The sequence below is a fragment of the Coffea eugenioides genome, chromosome 10 (genome assembly GCF_003713205.1).
Source record: "Coffea eugenioides isolate CCC68of chromosome 10, Ceug_1.0, whole genome shotgun sequence".
Lineage (NCBI taxonomy): Eukaryota > Viridiplantae > Streptophyta > Magnoliopsida > Gentianales > Rubiaceae > Coffea > Coffea eugenioides.
In genome coordinates this window covers 33,756,544-33,767,060 of record NC_040044.1, presented here as the reverse complement: position 1 = coordinate 33,767,060, position 10,517 = coordinate 33,756,544, and the positions used below count along the sequence as shown (strand labels likewise).

Genomic DNA, 10,517 nt, shown 5'->3' with positions numbered 1-10,517 from the left:
GAAATCTGCCAAGGGCTCAAAAGTTTCGGTATTGAAGAAACAGTTATCTTTAATCTCTCTCTTCTTTTTTAATACGATCCCTTTATTTTATCATGTGCATGTTATAACCAAATTCAAAGCTTGAATTTTGATGAGATTAAAAAAAGAAGTATAAACATCATAATTAAAGCACTATTGTTAAAAAAATTGAAGTTGAACAGGATACACAAATAGGGACTGAGCTAGTGAGCTGGATCAATTGTGACATGAAAACTACATCTAGATATATCTTTTGCATAAAATCCAATCTCACGTTCTTCCACAAAAGACAACTGCCTTGTCTTCAGCTGTACAGGATCTAGTTCAGCTGCTGATAGCTTGTGAAGCGTTTAGGCTTAAGAGAATTCTTGCTGATTTGAAACAAGAACAAGTTTCTCCCTCGACAATTTATTGTGAAAACATATAGTTATGTCTAAGAATATTGTATCATTATGTCATTGGTACGCAAGAAGAAATATCTTGTCTTGTGATTGGAGTAGCAAGAGCATAAAATCATGAAGACAGTGAATGATAACTCTCCCAGACACGCACGGCAAACACTTCTCTCTCTCTCTCTCTCTCTCTCTCTCTATTTGGCTTTGGACTGAGCTATGAGTGCTTGGGCGTCGGATGGCGTGGGGAGTGCCGGAATGGCTCCTTTCTGAGTCGTGCAGATTGCGCCACACGCATTTGCAAAGGTTAAAGCCTCTTTGAGTTTTCCTTCATCCTGCAATGATCATGAGGAAACATAAACTAATAGCACAACACTTGGTAACCAAAACAAAATAACTTAAAATTCAACCAGATTCTAGGATTTCGGGATGTACCTGCAAGATAGAAGGATCATTGGCAACAGAGCACAGCAGTGCTCCTACAAAAGAATCCCCAGCTCCTGTTGTGTCAATGGCGTTCACCGAGAATCCAGCCACTTTACCCTTGAAGTTCTGTCCTCATTTGGAAACAAGCCCAATTATTGAGAAACAAACGTATTATATTATTTGCTCCAAAGCTACTGACGGATTGAATAAAGAAAAACAAGTAAAGAACAGAATATTTGCCTTGGTGAAATATCTGCAACCCTTTTCGCCATCCGTAACGACAAGTAGCTTGAGATGATCATGCCATAATGACATCACCACATCTTCCTTCTGGGGATCTTTCTGGGTCAGGAACTCCACCTCATCGTCACTAACCTATAATCAGTATCCGAAACAATACATGCCGAGTGAAAACAATTATGCCATGATAAGAAAAATTAGCCTCCAGGGCCGACATGATACGCCAGACAACTCGCCAGTGAAAGGTATATGTCCATGTAGTCATCAATCGATGTAGAGAACAGAAAAATGTGTGCATGCCATGAAAAGAAGAAACGCAGCTAGTACATACCTTGATGAAGTCAGCTTCTAACCAAATGCTTTTGATGCCTTGTCTAGCAGCATCTGCAGAAGGCCAAAGTGGCAGGCGAACATTGGGATCATAGGAGAGAAGAACACCGGCTTCCTTGGCGGCTTTCATGGCTGCCATGTGGGCAGACCTGCAAGGCTCTGAAATCAAGCTTATGGATCCATAGTGAAAGATCTTGGCTTGCTTGATGAGACCCATGTTCAGCTCGGACTCCTTGAGCAGCATGTCCGCGCTGGGGTTCCTGTAGAACATGAACTCCCTCTCTCCGTTGCGTTTCAGCGTTACAAATGCCAGAGCTGTTCTTGCATGCTTGTCCAAGCACACGCCATCGCTCTTCACCCCGTTCTTTGCCAGTATATCCACCAACATCCGGCCAAACTCGTCATCTCCAACCTGCTTTAGTATTTCATGTACATTATTTCTACACTCCATCATGTATATCCATGAATTTTACTAGTTCAGTTGGTCAATTCATGCATAGCAACCAACTAATTGCTTAAGGATTGCGACTCAAAAGCAGATTCAGGAGCAATAAGGGTGGTTCAGTCAAAGTACGTAGATGAAACATGAAATCGACAGAGGACAGTAAGAACCCTGTATGCTCAGGAACAAAAATTTGACATCCCATCTGTTTTTTCTCTTTTCCTTTTCTTTCTTTTATCTCTTATTTCAAGACAATTAAGAAAATGAGATTCTTTTGTCCATCTTTTAAGGAAAAAGAAACTAAAGAAACAAGAAGAACCTTGCCAATAAAAGCAGACACGCCACCAAGCTTGGTAATAGCACAGGCAACATTAGCAGGAGCACCCCCAGGGGCTTTCAGAAAGCCCTTAGACTCGGCTAACGAAACTCCAGAAGTGTCAGGTACGAAATCAATAAGCATCTCCCCGAAACACACAATAAGTGGACTTGAAGAGTTTGTCATCTTCTCTATACTATATATATATATAAACACACACACCTAAAACCCAGATGACAACTATATAATGTATATGTACGCAGCAGCTATATATAAAGGTACACGAATTTAGAATAATTACAGAAAGAGTGATGAATTTATAAATTGTATCAACATAGGTAGTATTTCGGTAACCAAATGCGTCGGGAAATCATATATCTGGTTGTTGTTCCACAATATCTGGATTGGAACTGACTCCTCCTCTTTATCCTCATAGACAATTACGGATTAGTAGGGTTATTCTGTTCCAAGTGTAACCAAACATGTAAGTTACTCGGATTAGGATCCCCGGTCTCCGACTAATTGGGACGATCCGCCATTATATACCATCATACGTTGTTAACCTTGCACCTGCAATCAAATCCATTCACAATTAACACAGTCCACTCTTTGGTGGTACTAGTGATGATGAACACACTGGGATTTAACTCCATTAATCTTTGTCTATAAGTAGACTATGTTTTGAAATCCAGATAGAAATAAATTTGGATAATTAATGAGAGAACTGGAGGTGCACGACCCATCTTTTCTTCTATAATGATATATGATATAGTATGAAGATTTGCAATTTTACAAATTTTTGAAATATAGGAGGAGAAATTATTGCATGCATATTTATTAGGATTAATTTAACTTTTTATACATTGATAGTGTAGTGATTTTTCATACTTAGCAGCTATGAATTTATGACACATATGCATAATTTGAATTTTAAATTTGAATTCATGTTGTTATATGACATAATCTAAACCTGGAATTGAAAAAATAAAATTTGTACATTGATAGTATATAAAAGATTTGCCCCATTTATTATGATAGATTGTGGTTGTAGAATTATGAAAAACATAATCATAAATATCCTAAAATGCAAAGCTTGATACCAAAGTTTGAACACTTGGAAAATGATATTTTGATCCCTTATCTTCGGAGTCTTAACCTTCATTAGTATATATATCATCGTCTATCAATTTAGTCCATCATCTTTAAAAAATTAAATTAATGTAAGAACTCTACACATCTTTTTCAGTATACTGACTCTACAATGAACCATTGATGATTCTAGTTAACGCCGCCTATTTAGCTCTGGTTGAACCAAGTCCAAACCAACTTAATGCACCATTTCTCTTGTGAAATTACAGCTTCATTTTCGACCAGAACATCACATTAATCATGCCATGCAGAGTATAATATCCTGTGTTGATAAGTCTGCACTCATCCCAGCTTTAACTTGACCCTCCGTCGTCGTGAAGGCTCCACTCGTGGGAGGATTTGGTATTCATATCGAGATATGATTTTCAATTGGAGACACAGTCATTAGTTAAGGAACGTTGTGGATTTAGTCATCAAGTGACTCTAATCCAACCAGCGCGATCCAATTATTACTACAATTTTAGAATTATACCAAGACAAATAGAGAATTGCCAACAAACATACGAGACTCAATCATGGCGGATAATGCTGATTCCTACCACGATGTACAAACATCATTTATCTAAGTTGTAGTGCTTCTTCACAGCTTCTATGACATGCCACGTGATCTTCATTCCTTTGGGAAACTCAACCAGATCACCCGCCCCTATTTCGAAAAAGTCGTCATGGCCATCGCAGTAGACCTTCACTTTGCCCTCCAACAAGTACATAGTCTCCTTTGCAGCAAATGTCCATGGGATTTGGCTAGGATTCCCGGTCCACCTGCACATGTTGTACGATTTCAGCAAGAAATGGCCCATGGAAGAGAAGTGACCAGGAAGAAACGTAACTCCCAAAAAAAAAAAAAAATGGTAGAAACGTAACAAGGTCCCCAGGATCTAGTGAACTGTTAAGGACCTTAGCCAGGTAACTGTGAGGACAGAGTCTCCGCAACCCAGGGAAAGAAAACCAATAAAAGAATGTCAATTTACCAATCCCAAAGGCTTGTTACCAGGTACATTTTGAGAAGGCATGTGAATCAATCACTATTCTCCTCTCTAAATTCACTTTATACTTCTTTCCTCATTTCTTTTTCATTGTAGGCTATTGGCTATTAAGAATACAATAGCAGACAAATAAAAGTTGCTGCAAGTCAAGGATAATCTCTGGCTATTGATTACCGTGGGCTATGCATGATACTTTTGAAACAGTAAAGTACTCAGAAAATTCCACCATAGCATTGGTAAGTGTTCTTTAATGGGCCAACAAAATGCAGGCAGAACTCCTTAGCAACCCTAAAACCATGATAGGCATTTTTTTTGCGTAAACATTCACTATGCTAGATGAACACAAGAAAAGAAAAAATGGCAGTACAAAGAAAATGGAAAGACTTGAGAAGTATAACTAATATATGGTGAGATTATTGTTCACATGCGATAAGAAAAAAAAATGAGAGCAGAAAGCTTTTCAAGTCAAAAGGCTAGTATCCCTCACGTTGCACGTAGACATACATGGAAAAAGTGCGTTTGGTAGTGCGCGTAAACATGTATTCATATGTATGAATGTGTTTAAAAAAAAATGTCAATAGCTTTGCATATCATGAGCTGTTGAACAAACGCTACCATGAAAGACCAGAATAATGCTTAGAGTCGACCCATGCTCTTGGCTATTGAAGTGGCCTGACACACTAACTACTGCCAGGATCGCAATCTAGATGAATCAGTGCTAAAACCAAGAAAAACTTCACATACTTGACAAACTGAAACTGATTAACATGTGTTAGGGACAGCCAAAAGGTTATAGCGATTAGCTTTATAGATTGTCTAGTAATTCATTTTATTTGTTGCTTTACAATCTGTTCATGCTCTAAAGCATTGGAGTATACAAGCCTTAAAGGTCTTATATAGTCTAACATTTGTGAATAGATGACCATTAGTGGGAGAGTCTCCTTGCTCTTAGAAGCATCAATCTTGAAATAACTAGGAGAAATCTTACAAACAATTCTATTCATGAACCAGCCAAAAACCAGGTAAAGAAATAAAAACATCTGCCACCAGTACCAATATTTTGTCCCCGGCAAAGGAAGCCCTATAGGAATTAAAACCTTACAACAAATTTGTGGAGAAAGGTGCACTTATACAAACTTGCAAAAACTGATATTTTTCAACGTCCCAGAATGTTTCACGCTTTTTACCCAGACAGAAACATTTTCTGATGTCATATACCAGCAAAATGAAGAAAGCAGTTGATCATAACACATATTTTAATCATGTAGCACGATTGTCTGCATATTGAGTACTTTTTGCTCAAGCATGAAAAATTTCACAGCTCACATATAAGATATATTGTCAAACTTGGGCAAATTGTTATGTTAACCACTCAAGTAGAGCTGCATAGGAGTCGAGTCGAGTTGAGTTTTGGGCTAATTGAGTCGAGTATCGACTCAATTTTACCAAGTTTGAGCTCATGGTCAACAAGTTTTCAATGTAAAGTTCGAGCTTGATCTTAACCACAAATTCGAGCAGAGTCAAGTTCGAGTTCGAGTCTACTCGAGCTTTAAAAAATAAAAAATAACTATTTTATTTTAAAAAATGAATAAAAATATGAAGAATATATATGTAATTTCACTATTAAAATAAAAACTAAATAAACATATACTCCCTCTGTCCCATATATTTAGTCATGTTTGGGGATATGTACTTTTTATGCATAGTACACTCCACCAAAAAAATTTTTCTTTTGTTCCACTTTTGCCCTTAATTATGTGTTGGTCAAAGTAGAAAACAATCTCATCATATTTGTCTTTAAGCATCATTAATGAAGGGCATAAGAGAAATTTCATAGTATAAAGTAGTTAGAAATGTCAAACATGACAAACATTTTAGGACAACTAAAAAAGAAAAGTATGACACTTTCAATAGGATAGAGGAAATATATATATATATATATATATATATATATAATCCAGCGGCTCACGAACTAATGAGCTGAGTTTTTTTGAGCTCGAGCTCAACTTGATCAGCTCAAACTCGACTTGAGTTCAATGTTGACCGAACTCGAGTCAAGCTTTGACCAAGCCGGTTCACAAGCGGCTTGATTTGTTTACAGCTTTACACTCAAGAATGTGTCATTTAACATTAACCCATTGATGATCTCCTACCTCTAAAATAGCTAGTTAGGTTCTTTTTTGTTGCTTTTGCAGATCAATTTGCTCTACCCACTACCTTCTCCAGTGATGTCTAGGCTTATTCCTTGCAATTTGATGAACAATCCACTGCCTCTGCATATTCTATCAGCCAGTGATACAGTGGAATTAGGCAGAAGAATAGGAGCCAAGCTTAGTTGCACCAACATCGGCCGGCAAGCTTTAGTATGGTCATTAAGCAACTTATGGATTATCCTATAAGTTGCACAATAACCAATTAATACTTGCGAACTAGATAATTAATGGGTCTAGTGACACAGTTTGATATTTATCATTTTATATAACCAAAAAAATCATATGATTCTTCACCTCACTTCTTTCCCACTTTCCCTCCTGCCCCACCACATAGCATCCACCCTCTAGAAACCCAGAAGGGAAGTTTTCTTGATTTGCACCTAAACAACAATATTTCATATTTAATAGTTTCAGACATATTTTGCAAGCACAAAAGGGAATCATAAAAAAGGAAAAGAAATTCTTCCAATGCATATTCTCCACCTTCTTGATTCAAAACCAAATTACACTCACTATTCCATCTATTAGGCATAAATCTACAATTGGAGGGCATAATCATTGAAGACATATGAATGGGAGAAAGTAATCATTGAAGACGTATGAAAGAAAATCTAAAGCTCTTGAGATTGTTTGTGAATGGGTTTTGTGATTTGGAAAAATACACCACATCTGCGATGAAATTTTTTTAGAATGTATTTGCAAAACTCATGCCATTTTTGCCAAGTTCTGGTGTATATGATTTCTTATAAAGTTGCAATTTTAATAAAAATTAGTCATCTGTTCTCTGAGTTTGTAAATTATTTGTTCTAATATTTTGTTAATGTAGTGTTGTATGTGTATAAAAATCCATGGTTTTCATTTTTAGAAAAAATTAAAATACCCAAAATGACAAATTGTTGTATCAAGTGCTTGATAAATTGCTTTAGTAAACCAAGCTTTTTTAATTTTTTAAGAAAAATCATCCATGTCGAAGTAATTGCTATTAATGTAAAGAATTTCAAACTTTGATAGGTAATATTGTTGTATCCAGTTGGCAAGTTTTGGTTGGTTATTGAGCAACTTATAGGACAATCCATAAGTTGCTCTTTCTCTTTTCTTTTTTTTTTGTTGTAACGATAACATTTTTTATAACCTAATATATCCTATTCCACATATCTGACAGTCCCTTTGGTGTAATCGGTCTGTATATCTGACAGTCCCTTATACAGTCTCTTTAAACACCCCTATAGAATAGGCAAAGTTCTTTCTCAGTCATCCCCAAATTGTCAATCCCCATGCATAAATGATAAATATTCCTGATTTCTTGCATTCCATCCTACTCCACTGGCACGAACCCCATAAAGAATACCTATTTCCCCCCTAGCGGATTTGAAGCCATTTTTTTCTGCCCCATAGAAAATTTCGTCCTTACCCGTTCTTATCTGGAATTTCTTGTTCTAGAAACTATACACTATCCCATTAACATGTCATGTCTGGCGGCCTTCTCAAAGGACCTTTATATCTATTCTGATATAGGAAACAGGAAAAGTTATAACTAGTATTGCTCAAAGGCTTCCAAGTGAGATCAAATTGCTTAATGAGGCTCTTACTCTGAACTTCTGCAAAAATGTACATCAGTCTCACGCAAAACACCTGGTCGAAAAGTGAAAAATCAACACTGAGGGTGGTATGCCAAGAAGAAAGTAGAAACTCAAATGCAGACATGATAGGATGTATGTAGACAGGTTTGCTATTGGAATCGCAGTTGAACGGAGAAGTGGAATCACAAAATGTCTGTACCCGTCTGCTTTAGCTTAATTTTTATAGAAGCTCCTCCCTAATCTCTCCACACCCTACCAACAACTAAAACCAATAATACGTTACCAAAGGAACCATCTTATTGATAATAACAGCAGAAGAATAGCTCAGCACAGAAGCGCAAAACGTAAATAACAAAAGAAAAATTTTTTTTTTTTTTTTTAAATGAAAGAACCCTCACAGTTGCGAGAAATAAAAAGGGAAAATCTACGAGATTAGGTTAATTGAACTCGAATAAAAAAAAAATTCCTGACCCTTACAATCTCAATAGGGGTAGAAGCAGGACAAGTTCTTAAACTAATGTCAATAGCGGTCAATCGAGCAACTGCGTAACTGTATCTGCAGTTATGTATCTTGGAGGATTGAAGGGAATAAAGAGAGAAACGTACGTGGGCCAGGAGGTGACGCTAAGCTCATCAAGCTTGAATTGAGAAGGGTTCCTTTCGATCCTCACTCCGAATATCTCCTTCACATCCCCACCAGACCCCTCTGGGACAGTATCAAGGTCAGAAGTTGTGGTCATTGTCGCACTTTTTGCTGCTGTTACCACTGTCTCCTCAGTCTCAGGCGGCCGCTGCTGTTTTTGCTGCTCAATCTTTGCTGTATGATTAAATATCACGACGCAAACAACGAACAATAGAATTTGGGGTATCATATGCTTCGTCACACTTGCCATGGATGAACCAACCAACCCCGACAGCGCACACCGCCACCCCCAAAAGAAAAAAGGATAATTTCAGAAACCTCCCCTGAGGTTGAGGTTTTGATTTTCAACAATTTCACTCGGCACCCTTGAGATTTACATAATTACAGAAACCTCCCTTGATATGATAAAAAGACAACAATGCCCTTCATTAATTATCAACTCATTAAAAAACTCTATCAAATATTAAAACTCTCTCATTTATTATCAACCAATAATTTAAACTACCGTTTTTCCTATTTAACTATCTATTCTCTTTCTCTTACATCTCTTTCAAACTAATTTATTTATTATTACCAATCAAATGTGTACTATCATCACTAATAAAATTATCACACACACTAAAGCACCAATACTTATATATCTTGGAATCTATTCGTACTTCCCGATTTTTCATTATTATTAAATAGTTTTCCTGCATCCATTTTTGTTTCCAATTTTTGATAGGCATTAGCAAAATGAAATTGTCAAATGACAAATTGAGTGCTAATTTCATTATATATCTTGGTATCTATTCCCAATTCTCGATTTTTCAATATTATTAAATAATTTTCTTGCACCCATTTTTGTTTCCAATTTTTTATAGGCATTAGCAAATTGAAATTGTCAAATGACAAATTGAGTGCTAATTTCATTATCAAACTAAATGGAGATGAAGATAGTGACAGTGGTAAAAAAAAAAAGTAAGAACAGGAAGTGAAATATGAACTAAATATAAGTTATACTATTATGGTTGCCATGAAAAAAAGTGTTCTTGGTATATATTTATAACTGTATTGTGTTTCTATTTTTGATATACAATTATTGATGTTATTTCTATAGAGAGAATTTGATTGATTTTGACCTATGTGCTAATGAAGAATATTGGCTATTGATATTAGCAATGATGGTTTTTATTATTCTGTATTAAAAAGGTGGCCGTCATAAAATTAAAATTTAGGGATATTAATCAATATTATTATGTATTAAGTAAAATTTGATATTGATATGAGATTATAGGTAATTTTTTGGGCATCTAATGTAGCATTTTATAGTTGATATAATAGTCTGCACCAGAAATTTTTAGGTAAAAGAGGAACATTAAAACAAAAATTAGTGTTTATTTAATGGTGATTTGGATGTTGATAGGCAAGTAATAGTAATAGCTAGAAAAGATAAATAAAATAGAGACTGTAAACCATTTTTTTCTTTATGTTTTTGTTGTGAATTATAGCTCAAGGGTGTTATAGGAATTTTGAAAAAATGTATAGTTTTTTGGGCCTAAAAGGTCACTTAAATAGTAAAAATAGGGGAGGTAGGTGTAATTTTTTGAATTTGAGGGGAATTTTCTGTAATTATTAAAAACCTCAGGAGAGGTATGTGAAATTAACCCAAGAAAAAAATGTAGTAATTAATCTTTTGAATATTTATTCGCTACATGTCCTTGGCTTGGCGTTCTTTAATATACTTCCCCTGCTTTCGAAGTAGGAACACCAATTGGAAGTCAACGCGGATTCTTGTCCCTG

The 10,517-nt window shown here is 35.9% G+C and overlaps 2 protein-coding genes across 2 annotated transcripts; both read right to left on the bottom strand.

The window, feature by feature from the left end:
- Positions 1–253: 253 nt before the first annotated feature.
- LOC113749989 (probable fructokinase-5) lies at positions 254–2,350 on the bottom strand. The gene is made up of 5 exons (XM_027293885.1): positions 2,168–2,350; positions 1,408–1,818; positions 1,077–1,211; positions 846–962; positions 254–745 (listed from the first exon to the last, which is right to left on the bottom strand). The coding sequence occupies exons 1-5, from the start codon at positions 2,348–2,350 to the stop codon at positions 608–610; spliced, it is 984 nt and encodes a 327-aa protein (XP_027149686.1). The 3' UTR covers positions 254–607.
- Positions 2,351–3,625: 1,275 nt separating this feature from the next.
- LOC113749669 lies at positions 3,626–9,029 on the bottom strand. Its single transcript, XM_027293493.1, has 2 exons — positions 8,699–9,029; positions 3,626–4,075 (listed from the first exon to the last, which is right to left on the bottom strand). Exons 1-2 carry the CDS (start codon positions 8,983–8,985, stop codon positions 3,868–3,870), a joined length of 495 nt encoding a protein of 164 aa, XP_027149294.1. The 5' UTR covers positions 8,986–9,029; the 3' UTR covers positions 3,626–3,867.
- Between the last annotated feature and the right edge of the window lie 1,488 nt (positions 9,030–10,517).